At 37.7% G+C, this 16,954-nt stretch overlaps 1 protein-coding gene across 2 annotated transcripts in view; it reads right to left on the bottom strand.

The window, feature by feature from the left end:
- The window catches only part of BEST3 (bestrophin 3), a 76,562-nt gene that overhangs the window by 12,674 nt on the left and 46,934 nt on the right, over positions 1-16,954 (bottom strand). For both annotated transcript variants that reach the window (XM_079142209.1, XM_079142208.1), the window contains 5 exons: positions 15,072-15,226; positions 13,727-13,804; positions 13,464-13,616; positions 10,179-10,259; positions 8,741-8,892 (listed from right to left, as the gene is read on the bottom strand). In XM_079142209.1, the coding sequence (XP_078998335.1) occupies positions 8,741-8,892; positions 10,179-10,259; positions 13,464-13,616; positions 13,727-13,804; positions 15,072-15,226 (619 nt within the window). The remainder of the gene's footprint in view (positions 1-8,740; positions 8,893-10,178; positions 10,260-13,463; positions 13,617-13,726; positions 13,805-15,071; positions 15,227-16,954) is intronic.

The following is a 16,954-nucleotide window of genomic DNA, read 5'->3' on the forward strand; positions in this document are numbered from 1 at the left end:
ACTCAGTGACACCCTGTCTCAAAAATAAAAAGGGCTTGGGATTCAGTTCAGTGGGCTCATTGGTAAAGTGAGTGTTCCTGGGTTAAAACCCCAGTACTGGGGGAAGAAAAGTTTTCATTTCCCAGTTGGGAGGCTTGGTGTGTCTTTTAGGTCTTTTTATGCTTTCTGCTCCTTATTTGATTTTAAAATGTACCCTTAGTATATATAAAGGTTAGTTTAATTCTGAGGTCCGAATATAATGTTATTTAAACAATTATAGCAGAAACATTATATGATGAAATAGAAGCACCCTCATTATATTACTATATGCTAGAGACGGTTGGTTGAAAAGGTAAGGTTTTATGGTTTGGAATTCATTTGGATTGAGATGGGTAGGTAATTAGAGATTGGAGGACATTAATGGAAAATGCCACATAGCCATTGCTTCTTAGAGATGGAATAGGAACATTGTTTCTGGTGAGACAAAATGATTCATTTTGAGAGCTTATGGAACCAGGATTGCTGCCACCCAGGCTGACACCTTCTAGCTGTGCGAACTTTGGAGACTCATGTAACCTCTCTGTGACTTAGCATCATACTTTGTAAACCTGTCATCATAATACTTTATTTGCCTTTCAGGTTGTTTGGGAGTTTAAAAGAGTAACCTATGCCAAAAAGCTTTGGAGAGTAGAAGATATAAAAAGGACTCTGTCAATGACTGGCAGGCTTTCAGAAGTGGTTTTTAAATCATCATTGACTTCTTGCAGGGTTGAAGGAAATGATAGTGTCTGCCTGAAGGTCACTCCCTTTTCTCCCTTTAGAGTGTCCTTTAAAAAATGTCACTATAACCAGGCATGGTGGTGCATGTCTGTAACCCCAGTGACTCAAGAGTCTTAGGCTGGAGAATTGCAAGTTCGAGGCCAGCCTGAGCAACTTAACGAGTCTCTGTCTCACAATAAAGAATAAAAAAGGGCTGGAGGTGTAGCTCAGTGGTAGAGCACCCCTGTGTGTAATTGCCAGTGCCAAAAAAAGAAAAAAATTAAGGGACGACTTAACAGCTATTTCATAGTAAGATGGGGGTACTTGGGGGTACTGGGTGAATGGAGAGGAATATAAGGACTGGCAGAAGGTGAGATATTTGAGGAAAGGAGATAGGGTTGATTAGATGGTGGACCCTGACTTTACCTCTCTATATTGTTTTTCGCACCATTTGCTAGATGACGCCAACCCTGCTGTATACATTTATTGTACACTGTAAACCAACACTTAAGACATATAGGACACATGGAAATGAGAAAGGTTGTGTCACATGTTGGGCTATATTTGAAAGGGAGGAGAAGGCTCAGAGAAGGAGAGAAAGAAAAGTTTTGTTTTGACAATTTAAATTCAAACAATAAGAGGTCATATTAAAATATATGAAATGAGGAATATAGGAAAATATTTAATATGGTGAGTTCTCATATCAGATTTATTATTTTAAAATTGTTAGTGTACTTAAAATTGTGCAACTACATTAGAGGGAGCTGACAATTTGCCTGAGAATCTATCAGGGCAGAGACACACATGCAGAGGAGCATTATGGGCAAACTAAAATATGCTCTTCAAACATATTAGAGGTAGACGCTTATGTTTGGCCTTCTGTAGGGCAGAATCACCATCAAAGCTGTACCTAGGATTTATCAAATGGGCAAGGTAACTGTCATGCTGATCTGGGATTAAGGGTTATGAGGAAAATCCAGTGGACAGAATATTGTGTCCACCCAGCCTCCCCTCTCTTCCCTTTTTGCTGGGCAGTTTCAAGCTAGTGGAGCATCCTGGGAAGTAGTCTTAGCCCAGAGAGCTGTGCTTAGAGCTGGTGACCTGCCTACCACTTCTCTGTTACTTATCTGATAGTTCAGACCAACGATTATGGCAAATTTGGTTTAAGAAACCAATTGTACCTTTAAAAAGGTATATCTAGCTTCATGCTACCATCTTGGTTATGCTGTTCTGGCCCCTGCTGACTGACACAAAAAGAAAAGTGGAGGTTCATTTACCCTCACCCCAATACTGTTGTATTCTATGGTAGTTTCATTAGAAAAGGAAATTAAGCTATGTTCACCTCTGATACCATTTAAAAGTGAAAACTGAGCACCAGTGGTGACCCATGTCAGCCTGGGAAAGACTCCGAGTTGGTTCTAAAATTGTGGCACATTCATCTCTCTGGAAGGTGTCTCCTTCCTTTTTGGTATGTTAAGGGGAAAAAAAATCAACGTTCTAAGAATACATTTCTGTTGAATCTAGTGATCTGGAATTTGAGATATTTTTATTAGTGCACAATCTTGCACTAATACATATCAGACTATTTTCTTAATAAAGTTAAAATGTTTGGATATAATTGGCTAAGAAAGGATAACTGAGGAAAATTTCAACCTAAAAGTATATATATATTTATTTATTTAAAAAGTTTGTTTCTTTTTTTAATATATGTTGTTTTAGTTGTAGATAGACACAATACCTTTATTGATGTGGTGCTGAGGCTCGAACTCACTGCCTAACACATGCTAGGCAAGTGCTCTACCACTGAGCCACTGCCCCAGTCCCTAAAAGTGTATTAAATCAAACTTTAATATGATCTTTGCTTGCTGCAATATATATATAATATATATATTCATATATTTAAACCAATATCACCTACAATCCTAAATGCTGTGTACACTAAGGACATCTATGTATAATTACAATAAAGTAATTATACTATTGCTATACATTCTTAGAAGTTTTGGAATAAACAGATAAGTAAAGGCAATTATTTCCAATAAAGTTGTTATAGTTTTACAGTACCAACTAAGCATTAAATTCCTCAATTCCTAACTAGAAGGAACTCTTAGAATACCTGAATATTTCTTCTTTTTACTAAGTGGATCCTTAATTGACCTCATGGAGCCCTTCCATAAGATGACTCTGAACGTGAGGAAGTTTTGATATATTATTTGAATAGTGATTAGAAAGTTCAATTAAGCAGCAATGCTCCTTAAATGGGATTGTGGTCAGCAGTTTACAAGGCTTGAGCATGCTTTTAGATTAACAGACAGCTAGAAAAAACACTCAGGACACTTGAGAGATCCTTTCACAAGCAGCTCTGGCCTATCTTCTCTAGGATTTGGAATCCTCCAGCTGTTATGGATGGAGAGTTTGTTGGTGATCTTCCAGTGCCTTTTAGGGATTATTGCTCTTTTACTGTTGCCTGTTTTGATTTTCAAGACAGGATTAAATGGAGTTATGAGACTTCGGGTCTTTAATTTCCATGTGCTCTATTTCTCAGAGCCTTAAACATTTGTGTTAATGAGTTATTGCGAGTAAATTAAAAAACAGTATGAATTTTGAAGTGACTTATGATGGTCTAATGTGAAGAAAGACATTCTACCTCTACCTCAAGCCAGCTGTGGCAGATTAGGTCTGGATCTTGTTTTTTTAATTTTTTAATTTTTTTTTATTTTTTAGCAATAATGGTATTAGTTTATTCAAAGTTTGTTTGGTAAAGTTAGGTTAATTAAATATAAGTGATTATTATTGCTCCAACAAGACCCATTTTCATTTTAGGGCTTGTTTGTGTTTTCTTGTTCATCTTATGGACAACTCTTCTTTAGCTGGTTTTGGGCATTTTCTTAATCTTGGGTAATAGTGTCTTCACGGTCAGGTTAATAAAAAAGGTGCTTTAATGAAAATAGCTCTCAGAAAGCATTGCATATTATGACAAAAAGAACAAAGTAAACCGATTCAACTGAATTGATCTCAGGTAAGATGATGGGCAGAGTTCAAATAGGAAAGATTTTTTTCATTGCTGGGTTAATTCATAGGCTGGTTTATTAAGTGATTATTGGCCATACGGTAATTATTACCATTTATTAAATGCTCAAGGCTGGTATATTTATGAAAATATTTATAATCTATAGAGTGTTCCAAATGGTTTTTCAAGGAGTATTTTTCAACCAAAGTGTTGATTTTGAAGCTGAGTTTTAACATGTTACATATAAAGACTGGGAGAGGGAACTTCAGCACTGATTCTGTGTTAGGATTTATAAAATGAAGTTTTTCAATAGTAGTTTTTGGTCTCAGATTGGATAAAGTCTCAGATTGTGGACTAAGTCAGGATGACTGCATGAGGTGAGAATATTACTTCCTACTTTACTAGCTGCACAGGCACCATCTCCCTTGCCCCCTGGTGACACCCGACCTCAACTCCTTTTCTCTGGCTCAGGTGCCATGGCTTCCCTCCTCAGGACAGGCCCAGCCCTTTCCACCCCCATATCTTCTCTGTCATCTCTTTTGATGCCACCAAGTCAGGTCTTTATCCACTCCTCTCCTGTTTAAGTGATAACAACAACCTGCTAACTGGACTCTGACTCTACCTTTATCCTCATCCATTCATCTTTCAGACAACTGCCAGGCTAATCTGTCTAAATAAAAAATGTGGCCCTGCCACTTAATAGCTTTGGATAAAGGCTGATGTCCTTTACCTGATCTATAAAATCTTCCATAATCCGCCCTTGAATCCTCTCCAGGTTCACTTCTTGACCCTTCTGCTTTGCATATCAAATTATTTCTTTGAATATATATCATCCTTTCTTATCTTTGTTCACATTGACCTGGAATGTACCCTCTACCAAATCCAACCTGTGTGCTTTCTCCTTTCTCATTCTTATAGATGCATGTTGGACTCTCCAGCTCCAAGAACTCTTCTCTGATTAGTCAGTCTGGGGGGAGTATACCTTCACTTTGTGGTGCTCCCATAAGACTTTAAGCATTTCTCTATGGAGGCAGTTACTGCATCATATTGTAACTTGTCTTCTCATTAAGTCTGTGAGCTTAAGAGGTGTTTTTTTTTTTAGACTAGGGAGTGAACCCAGAGTTGATTTACCACTGAGTCACATCCCCAGCCCTTTTTATTTTTTATTTTTTTTGAGACAGGGTCTTACTAAGTTGCTTGGCCTCACTGAATTGCTGAGGGTGACCTGGGACTTGTGATCCTCCTGCCTCAGCCTCCTGAGTCTCCGGGATTACAGGTGTGCCCCACCATGCCTAGCAAGAGGTGTTTTTTTCTTTTCTTTCTTATGCCTATGTGGAGCATCTGGCATAAAACTTAACCACAGAGTAGAACTCGGAAAAACAACTGAAGGTATGAGCAAAACCCTTTTACATTTGCAAGTAAGATTAGAAAAAAGGGGGCATAACTTTATTTTTCAGTTACGTGAGTCTATTAAATATGCAGAAAATAAGACCGTGCTTTGAACATGTTCCTTAATACTGAGAACAAAGGAATTCCTTTTTAAGTGGAAATGGATAGTGTGCTGAGAGTGAGTCATTACTGACTGTGCTGAATATGAGGCAGAGTAACTTCTCAGGTTGCCCCTGGATAGTACTGTTGCTAGATTTTTGAAGGGCACTGTCTTGATTTTAGAATTCTGGGTCATGGGAACTGTGACTACAAATCTGAAGTGTTGATATGAAAAGATAAAGGAAATTTGATTTCTGAATTAAGTATGTTGGAAATATATACCCTAAACAGAATAATAAAATAAAAATTTACTCATCCAAAAACCATTAAAAAGAAGGGGGGTAGTTTATATGCTCATCAAGCATGAACATATAACCAGCCTTGGCTAATTAGAACATTGTATCTCCCTGTCAGTAGTGATTAGTTTGGGAATAGATATGTTAGCCAAGCCCAGCCAATCACAGCAAATCTAGCACTTCAGTTTTAAGAGTTGGAAGGGGTTGTGCCTTTTGCACAGGGTCTGCTGAACTATAAGCCTGGAGCTGCTGGCTGCCATCTTACCGATTTGCCCCCAGGAGGGGAGAAGCTGCCTGAGAGCTGAACCACAGGAGAGAAATGCAGAACTGAGGGACAGGCAGTGGTCATTTGGGTTACATTCTGGAGCCTCTGGAGCAGCTGGACCCAGCCATGCCCAAATCAAGACTGGCCTCTGGGTGTGACCCAATAAACCCCTTTTTAATTAAGTTAGTTTAAGGTTTTTTTTTCTGCACAGGTAATGAGAAAAGTTTTCTTGAGTACCCCAATCAACACTCATGCACCCAAATGGCCTTCCCAGGAATGCTTGGCTTTTCCTTTCTGAGCTCCCAAAGGGCTTTCTCTGGCGTCTGAGGCTCTCAATTTATGCTCCCCATTCACAGAAAAATCAAGACCAACTGAGCTTTTGCCTGACTGCTTCTTCGATCAGTTGGTTCTAGCAGAGTCCTGCGAGGCATCTTATGCAAAACCTCTTCACAGACCCTGGCCTTTATCTGGGCTTCTCCGTCATCCTGGTAAACAGGCCTATCTGACAGCAAATATATTTTTGCTGCAGTCTTAATATGTCTCCTGGCTTTGTCTCAATTGTTTTATTTTCTGTCCCAGATTTCCGGGTTTAGTCTAATATGAAGAAGCTTAAGTTTATTCAATCTTTCTGTGCCTCAGTTTGAAGTCAACAAATAAAAGACCCGAATAGCTGAAATAATAATGCTCTATGGTTATATCTTGTTAAGGTTTGGGTGCAAGGTGTCGGCCAAAAGCTCACATGTGAGACAATGCAAGAACATTCAGAGGAGAAATGATTGGGTTATGAGAGTCTTAATCCAATCAGTGATTTAATCCCCTGATAGGGATTAACTGAGTGGTAATTGAAATGGTAGGGTATTGAAATGGAGGAGATTGGAATTGGGGTGTGGTTTTGGGGTATATATTTGTATCTGGAGAGTGGAGTCTCTGCTTCCTGATTATGCGAGCTGCTTCCCTCTGCCACACTCTTCTGCCACGATGTTCTGCCTCACCTTGAACCCTGGGGAATGGAGCTGGCCTTCTATGAACTAAGACCTCTGAATCTGTGAGCCCTCTAATAAACTTTTCCTCCTCTATAATTGTGCTGGTCAGATCATTAAGTCACAGAAGTAAAATAGCTAAGATATATCTAGAGTGTTTTTATGCTTATAATCTCATTTAATCTTCCCAGTAATTACTGAGAAATTGTAAATCTGTAATTCTATGTCTGTATTTACAAACAGAAGAAACATGTATTTAAATATTTTCTTTGCTAATATTTTTTTGGGGGTACTGGGAATTGAACCCAGCAGTACTTTGTCACTGAGTTACATTCCCAGCCCTGCCTGCCCCTTTTTTTAAAATCTTGAGACAGGGTCTCACTAAGTTGCTTAGGACCTCACCACGTTGCTGAGATTGGTCTTGAATTTGGGATTCTCCTGCCTCGACCTCCTGAGTTGCTGGGATTACAGGCATATGTCCTGAGCCCAGCTATTTTAATATTTTCTGAAGAACATGAATATTTACTTAGGCATTGAAAATTAAATGATTAGGGCAAATACATAGATTAAAATAAAAATTTTGAAACCCCTCAAATTCAATTTAAACATTGTATAAAAACAGCTTAATGGGGCTGGGGTTGTGGCTTAGTGGTAGAGGGCTTGCCTAGCACATTTGAGAGACACTGGGTTTGATTCTCAGTATCACACATAAATAAATAAAATAAAGGTCCATCAACAACTAAAAAAATATTTAAAAAACCAGCTAAATGGACATTAGAAATGGAACATAGAGAGTCTAAATAGAATCATCACAATGATTCTCTCATTTTATCACTGATTTTATCGCTGATGTTACTCTCCTTTCTTTACAAGTTAGATCTTTAAATATTTTTGCATTAATCAGTTGTGGGAGTAGGGGGAAGGTTAAAGCATGTTTAATTATCTAAAAACAAACTCATAGAAAAACATCTCTTATTAATTTTCAAAATTGAGAAGGTTGCCAGATGTCCATGAAACTCTGCCACTGCAGAAGGAATTACACAGGCTGCCAAGTGCCAGCAACAGGAAATTGCTACTCACAGAGACTGAGCAATAAGCTGGACTAAGAATAAACGACCTGGCCTGGAAGGACCCTGGATGAAAAGGTCCAGTCTTAGAAGGCCATTTAGGAGCAGAAGGATGTCTAGCCTGACATGGGTAACCTTCTCTGAGGTGTACTTGGAGGGGACCAAGGCAAATCTCCTGGTTCCTAAATCATTCTCCTCCTTTGCTACAACTCCTGAAATTCCACTCTGTCACCCTTTGCTTTCGATTCTGAAGCAGGCCCCTTTAGAAAAGCAGTACCACAAACTATTATTTCTGAAGATCAGACATTTGGCTAAGAATGAAGCTCTATAGGAATAGGTCAGAAGCTAGATATCCTGTAAGTAAGGAAACAAGAAGCAAAACCCTGAGGGGAGAAAAGTGGTCATTTTGGCAACTATAGGACATGTCACAGTCTGCTTAGATTGGTTTCAGGGAATTGTCAAAAATTTGCCACAAAAATTCCACTGAAGTTTTCCCTTTTTCTACAGTGTTTTTTTTTTTTTTTGGGGGGGGGGGGCGGGGGGCGGGAGTGGGAAGTGGGGGGAGTTATTACTTTCTAAATTTGTCTATGCTTACTTTAAGCTACTTAGAAACTGGCAGCTGCTGTTAGCAAATATATCTAAATTCCCCTCCCCCACTCACACATTTCTCCCAAATCAGATACATTATCAGGTTTAATAAACTTATTATAGAGTTATGCATGAATTACTTCAGACCTCAACCTGTTTATTTCAGGCTCAGAGTACACAGGGATAGAGACCGACTTATCTGTTGAGGACGGTTAGAAACAAAAAAAGCCTCCCCCCCAAAAAATGGAAAAGATCAATGATAACATTATTTTTTAAATAATGAAGATTTTTTTTAAAAACACACTTACCCCATTTGGATTGTTGACCCCAGAAATGAGGGTATGCAGTAGTCAGCTGCTGCCAGTGTGTATGGTGGTCGAGCAGCAGAATCGTCCCAGTAAATGTCCTTCTTCATCTTGGGTAAGCTCATGTGCATTTCATCCACAGCTAAAAGAGAGACCTAAAATCATCGTCATATTGTTAGGCCAGATCAGATGTGAACTGTATTAAAGAAAGAGAAGAATTTCTAGTAGGAGGACTGGAGTTTGAGAGCAATAGGACATGGTCTAAAATGAATGAATGCACAGATGCCTATAGTACATATTTGTTGCTGGGCTGCTGCAGAGAGTTGTACCTGTTGTGTAATGCTCAAGAACACTGGTCAGTGGTATAAGTGGGGCTGTCAAGTTGCCCACACTCTGTCCTCATGTCCTGGGGTGGAGCTGCATCTCACCTGGAAGGAGGTGAGGCCCCTTTTCCTTCTTTGCTCACAGTTCTGGTATTATCTCACTGGCTGTCCTGCCAGCAACCACTGAACTCCAGGTAGTGCAGGAAGATGAAGATCCTCAATCTTTCATTCTGCTAACCCCATAAACACCTTCACCTTTGTACTTGATATCATTTCTTAGAGTTCCTGGTTTCTTGTTTATCTGGAAAAGCACATCAACAAGCCTATGCTGCTTGAAGCTATAGTGATCTCTCCCCTTGGCTTTGACTAAGTGATGCATAAATAAATTATTTATTCTCTCAGAAACGACTTTTGACAGAGTGAGTGACTCAGGCATTGCACTTTTTTTTTTTTAACAGACTGACAATGTGATCTACAGTGAAATGTTTGAACCTGTTTAAGAGCTGAGTTGGGCTTGAAACAAATGGACAAGGTGAAGGCCCTTACTTAGTCTGTGGTTCTCAAGGAAGAGAATGGTCTGAAGAGAGTTTTACCTAAAAGGAAAATTCCCTCATGCTGGTTCTTCATGGAAAGCTAACTGGGTAATGGGGTCCATTTAGTGCATGTCAGGCAGATTTGAGACACAGGCCAGTGTGGCCCAGGATCTGAGTGTCCAGCTGCTGGACAACTGACTGCTGAGGACTATGAGTTGTGAGTTTGGAAAGTCACATCCGATTGTGTCTGGATGCTATTTTATGTCACTATTAACTTCTTTGGGTGCCAATGGAAAACAGATAAAAGAATGAATTAAAATACTGCTTTGTTCTAGATGGAAAAGGCTGGGTAAAGATAATAGAAAAACTTACATAGAAAACTGATTTGAAATTTTACCTAAATTTCACTGGAACTGAGATCAAGGACCTTGAAGTTCCAAAAGGATAACATACTGTATGGTCAAACTTTTTATTTGTGGCTAATGCTCTGAAGTCCAGGGGCCTGCATCCAGAGTCTATTTAGATGAGAAACATCACAAGTGATTTATTGTTAAAGTTTATAAAGGAAAGAAAAGTTCCTCTAACCTGCAAATTTCTATCAATGCACCAGTTAGTTTCAAAATCATCATCATCTTCTCCAAAAGGGTTGATAAGCTGCTCAGCCACCTGCAATTGGGAACACAGAATAAATCTATCATGATACTTGTGAAGACTAAGAACAGAGATTGGAGTTGATTCCTGTTTTATTCTCTCCTTCTTTTGTCACTCTCATAATATGAAGCCTAAAGGGCAGTGGATTGTTCTCCAGACAGAGACTTATTAGAACATGAGGCTTGATTCTTTAGCCATAAATGATGCCCCTCTGTGGGCATGCATGACAAGTGGATCTGTCTATTCAACTTTTGACAGTGTAGGTCCTATCACAGAGAAGGTTTCTGCTATTTAGGAGCCAACCCAAATCAGCACATATTAAAGAGTCATCAACGATGTACATACGAGCACAGTGAGTAGAACTTAGCCTGTGCTTTCAAGGAATTTATAAGGGCTAGGATGATAAGACAAGGTTAGACAGCAAAGAAAGACTTAAATCATAAAGAAAATGCAAGGTGGTTTAATTATTAGACTGTTAAGTGAAAGGGAGGGTTAGTAAGCCATCAAGTTGGAATTTGAAGATTACTTAGCTTTATCCTAAAGGATTGGCTCTTATCTAGTAAGGTAGTTTTCCTGTTGGGAAAAGTTTAGGTGGTTTCTTGTCACATTTAAAAATATTTGGCATATATTAAATATTCTTATCATATTCCTGAACTGAATAGCTCTTTTTTTTTTTTTTTTTTTTTTGAGATGGGTTCTTGCTATGTTGCCTAGGATAGTTTCAAACTCCTGAGCTCAAGAGGTCCTCCCACGTCAGCCTCCCGAGTGCTGGGACTATAGGTGTCACCTTGCCCAGCCTGGATAGCCTTTCGATGAGAGGTTTTGAATGTCTAAGGTGGCTTGCTTGCTTGTCATTTACCTTTATGAATAACTTACTTTGATTTTTTTTTTGTGGTTTTTTTTTTTTGTGTGTGTGTGAGAGAGAGAGAAAGAGAGAAATTGTGTGTGTTTATATTGAGTCTTTACATAGGAAAAACATAAGTATATAAAATATATCATTTGATTAGTTATATACTTATAACTACATACTTATAAGTATATTTATAAGTATAAATATTATATACTTAAATATTATATAGATTATTATTTATAAATATATAAAATATATCATTTGATTAGTGTCTAGATTTTAGATTCTGAGGCCATTGGTTGGAGGTTTACTTAAGTTTTTTTGGTATTTAGGTCAAACCACTTAGAGCAGTTATTTTCAACCTTGACAATGCACTAAAATCACCTGGGGAGCTCTTAAAAAATAAACAATAATGCCTGAGTTCCTCCTCTCAATATTCTGATTTAACCAGAACTGGCATTGGTACTATGTAAAGCTCCGGGAGATTTTAAAGCATGGGCAGGTTGAGAACCACTTACATAAAGAAGTGCATCTCCCTTGTTCTAAGGGACAGTCTTGGGCAGGTCAGTGCCCTGTGTCAGTAAGCCTCTCAGTGACAGCTCTGGCAGAATCCTTCGTTGTGAGTTGTGAGGGGTAATCTACCCTTTCTTGCCTGGAGTGTTGTTCAAATTAAATGGGTCACTGCTTATTCCTGAAAATACTTTTGTTATATACAAATTTTCACTTTTATGGTATTTGTCCTGTGTATATGATTATAATCTACACTTATTAAAATAATACCTATGTTTGTGAATTGATAATCTCACAAAAATATGCTTTATTGGAGGCTCCATTTTCAGCAAGTAACTGAGTAATATGCTGTCCAGAAGGTCCAGATGGTTTTCTACATTTTGGAAAGATTTATAAATATCTGAATTGTCAGGCTAGAACAGCTATTTAGAAACTGAAATATAACTCACTGGGTTGGGAAAACTCACTCTGTTAAGTTTGCCTGTCTCTTAGTGGAGCTAAGATTATGCCTTTTTATATTTTGCCTTTAAAAATATTTTTAGGAAAAGGATGTTAATATTTTAGAAAGTGCATCAGAAGAAAGGAACCACTAACTTCTTTATGGGCTGACTGAGCATCTTAAATGGACATAAAGCAAAGAAGCTCAGCAAAACTCAGGGAAAGGAATAAAAAAAAACCCACAAGAATGATTGACATTTGGACCACCTGTGTGAATTTTATGTTGATAAAAACAAAGTCTACTTTTTTCTCTAAAGGGAAATGAGACCATTAATTCTCCTTCTCTTTCTTGCTCTTGAGTGAGTAAAAATAATTAACAATCACTGTCATCCTGGTTAAAAATGTTTTTGCCATTTGTAAAGGACAGCCTTTAGTCCTTGGAGTATAATTTGAAATGCCAATATATTTATTTTTCCTGGGTAAGAGTCAAACCATTGAAAGAAAAGACTTCTGCAGGGAAAATTCTGCTACAACCTAAAGGCATGACATCTGGCTGTTTGGAAGGCCAAACATTTGAAAATTCTATTTCATGAGTGATTTTTAAACTGTTGTTAGATTTCAGTTAACTTAATGATGCCACAGTCTTCGCCTTACTTCCTATCACATACTTCCCATTTGGACATTTACCAAAGTGATGGAAGAATCAGGCCTCTGGTCCTTACACACATGTACCTGGGAGGGTTGAGAGGAGTGGGGATAGTGGTGGAGTGGTAAAACAAATAAAATCCTTCATTGATAATCAGACAAACTGTTTTCACTGCTCTGACCTGTTTTTAAACTCTTGCAAACTCAATGTCATCATTAATCCTGGTGTTTCTGATTTTGAGTCTGGTAAGTTCTGGGTCTTCGTTCTGGTTTTGAAAATTGTATGTACTCAGTGTTGTGCGACAGCTGGTAGGATTTCAAGCAATAATTTACAGAGTTGAGCAGAACCAAGATATTACTACACAATTAATGCTTAAGTCTGATTGATATCCAAAGCTGCTTCTTTACCCTTGATTACTCTTCCTAGTTGCTTATTGTCGTATAAAATATGCGGGTACAGTTATTACTTTAATTACATTATCGTAATCTTAATGGGAACAAATAGAGACTTAAAAATAATCAATAGCTATGAAAGTGTTTTTCTCATCTCTTTACATAACGAACTGTTCCAACTACTGCAACAAGGTTGAACTACATCTCTGTCACTGTAATTAATCCTTGATGGAAAAGTGATCACATATCTGGGCTATTATATGTTAAATCTACCTTTGACTCATTCATGAATGACTTTCTAAAGACACATTATAGGAGCAGTGTGAAGTTTGGAACATGACAGATTACAGAGTGGATCTCAGGGCACCAAAACTGATGGCTACCTTGAGCCATCCTGCATAGAAGAAGAATTGTAGGAGAGTAAAGATTGGAATGTAAAGATCTAAGTCATGCCCCGCGTAGCCTTTGGTGGGATCCAAAAACTGGCGTCCAATCAGGCACGCAAAGAAGAAGGTGTAGACAGCAAGAGTGACAACCTGGAATAGAGAGAAACTAAAGTGAGAGGACAGTGTTGGCTGCCCACAGTGAGCTAGAGTGCCAAGGTGGACAAGTAGAAATAAAATATCACATGAAAAGTATTTGATACCTGGGTATAAACCAGTGGAATCCCAACCCAGTCATAACCGAATAAGAGGCTGCACCAAGAGCGGAATCGATTCATTTCCTAAGTCAGAAACAAAACACAATTCACTATGATGATGGGTATGGTAATAAATATTGACTGGGATTCACAATGTGGGAAAGTCTTTTCCAAATGGAAAAGTGATGGGACTGCCTTTGTAAGGCTCTTAAGTTGGCTACCAAGACTATCACAAAAGGAAAGTTCTGAGAATGACAAGTGATGAGCATTACTGAACCATGTGCAAAAAGGGTGAGAACATCTGGATATATATATTTTAAAAACATTAAAATGATAGCACTTTACAGAAATATCCCTTATTCAATAGAATTCATAATTTCTAACATATATTTTAGGTGAAATTTGTGGTAAGAAAGACCGTGGTGGATATGTTAAAAAAGTAATTTCTAGTTAGCAAATTTTGAGGTTTTTTTTTTCCCCTTCTTGTTTAAAAACATGCTTAATATAGATCTTATAAAAGAGATTGCAAATACATCCTAAACCTTCCCCCACTGCAAATGGGAACGTCACAATACTCATATTGATAGAAAATCTATCTTTGTGTGGGATAGGAATTGGCACAGGAAGGACTGGGCTTCATTGATTTCTTTCCTCTATTGAACATAAGTTATTATGTAAGACTTGGATGAAGAGTTCACCTTGACTTGGGAGCTGTTTTTAAACCATGGGCTCCTTTCAGTCTAATCCAAGCAGGAGACACAAATATATCCGGTTCTTATGTAAATTTGTTCTCAGATGAACTCGGGGTTCGTTAGTGTTGTGAAAATACTGCTTTTTCAGGTGTTTCAGGTATTTACTGACTTGAGCTTGGGATAGTCCAGTTTTGGGGAAATGGGTTTGTTTTTCCTCCAGATTTTATCCTAAGGGTGGTAAATATGCTGTGTGGTCACCAAATCCTTTAGCGCTCTTGGCAGTACTTAGTTAACCAAGCAAGGTAACTTTTGGGCTGGTTCAGTGTGATTCAGTGATAGAGCATTTGCCTACATGTATGAGACCCTGGGTTTGATTTCCAGCACTGGCAGTGGTGATGGTGGGGAAGGAGCACTTTTTACAGAGCCTATTACAAAGCATTCTGTTGAAACACAGCTTCCAAACGGCCACTACCAAGAATCTGAATTCAACCTGTATAATAGCTCTGTCCTGCACACTGTAGGTTCTGGTACTAGCACAATCTTTCTAGTTTCATGGAACCAGGACTGAACAAAGCAGATTCTTCCTGGTCTGACCTGTTATATCTGTTCTTTGGGGGCTCTAAGTAGCATATTTTATTTATGGTTTATGATGTACTTACAGTCATCAATGATTGAAGATCAACACTGTCTCTGATTCTACCTTCATCCCGGGCTTTAGTAGCAAGATTTCCAAACCAGATGAATGGAACCCAGTATTTCAGATGAGGAGATTTGAGGTGGTCAAATAATTTCCTTTCATCTGCTGTCATGAAACCTTTATGCCAAATAAAATAGTGAGATTATACAAACTTAGCACTTATGAATCAACATATTTTCAGTCTATGATAAAAGCATATAATAGGAGCACACTAAAGAAATATAGAATACAGGTTCCTGTCTCAAGTAGTTTATAATTTTATTAGAGATAAGGAATGTGTGCATGAGAGTGTGCATGTACATGCACACACACACACACACACACACACACACAGTCATATATCAGGCAATACATAGTTAAGTGCCAAAATACACGGTGGCCATCTCTGATAGAGAAGGTGATAAGGAGACAATGAATGTGGACTGGAATATTTGGAGAAGTTTCTTTAGGTTTTGGTTTACTCATCTAAAATTTGAAACAATAATAATTAGAATTGTTAGGACTGAAAGATTAAAATGTGGTAATGTATACAAAGCACTTAGAACAGTGTTAAACACCATTGATGTGACTGTTCCTTCTGACATCTTCTTTCAAAGTCTTACATAGTCATGTCCTCTTCTGTGACATTTTCCCAAATTCTTTCCCTCCCTTTCCCCTGGAATTTCTTCCCTCTAAAATGCCCACATAATACTCTCTCTGTTGACTATTATTATAGTGATATTATTATACATTATGTCATTATACATAAACGTTTTTGTGTCTTTTGAAGGACAGAATCCTCACAGTATTTTTCACATGCTTTTTAAAAAAGTGCTTCTATAATTGTGTATATGTGTATAAAATGCAATTTGCTTGAGCTGCAATAACCTCCTGAGCCTCAGTTTCTCATCTGTGAGAGAGGGATGATAATATCTACTTCACAGGGATATTGCAGAATTGAGATGATGGACATATGTCAGGATGTTTGTTAGCATAATGCTTAGCACGTACATAGCACTCAATGGGTGCTAAGATACAATACATTATGTCACACTTCAGCTGACCTTCTCCTTCTCTTCCCTCAAGCTCAGGGGAAGAAGAGATATGAACAACAGAAGAGGAATAAGGTAGAAGGTTTATTTCACAAATATTTAATGTATACTATATATCAGGGTTTGTTCACACAGAAATGCACTTTAAAAGCTTATAATTTACACCTGATCTTCTACTTTTTAAAAAAAATTTGACTGAGTAATTCAAATGCTACAAATATCCAAAGGGGCAAAAGAAATATTAATAAATAAAGTGAGTCATTTTCCAAGTCCCACACTCTTTCCCTGGAGGAAATCATTATGATTCGTTTATTGTGTATCTTTCCAGAGTGATCTCCTGCACTTTCATATAGGCTTTTTTTTTTTTTATACAAATGGCTATTTTTTTTTGTAGCTTCATATTGGAGATAAAAAAAATTTAACACATAGAAAGTAGCATCATTCTGTTTAATGGCTACTCAATTAATAGTAACATTAAATGTTAGTTAATTCTATGCAATGTAACTATTTTCCTTTTGAATAGACATTTAAATTGTTTTTAATTTTTTTACTACTAAAAATAATACCATAATGACTCTCCTTGTGCCTACCCCTTTGACTTCATTTTTGTCTCAGAAATGTAATCATTTCCTTATGAAACTCTGAGAGTGCCTTCAGATGAAAATCAACTTTTACCCTAACGCAACACATTTATATCTTTAGCTCTCTATAATCTGTTTACAAGTCTGATTATTCTTTTTTTAAAAGACTCATCCCTCCTTACCACATAGTTTTAAGAGGTACTATTATAGTAGAAAAGATGTCAAAGGAGAGA

This window comes from Sciurus vulgaris (genome assembly GCF_902686455.1).
Source record: "Sciurus vulgaris genome assembly, chromosome: 5".
Lineage (NCBI taxonomy): Eukaryota > Metazoa > Chordata > Mammalia > Rodentia > Sciuridae > Sciurus > Sciurus vulgaris.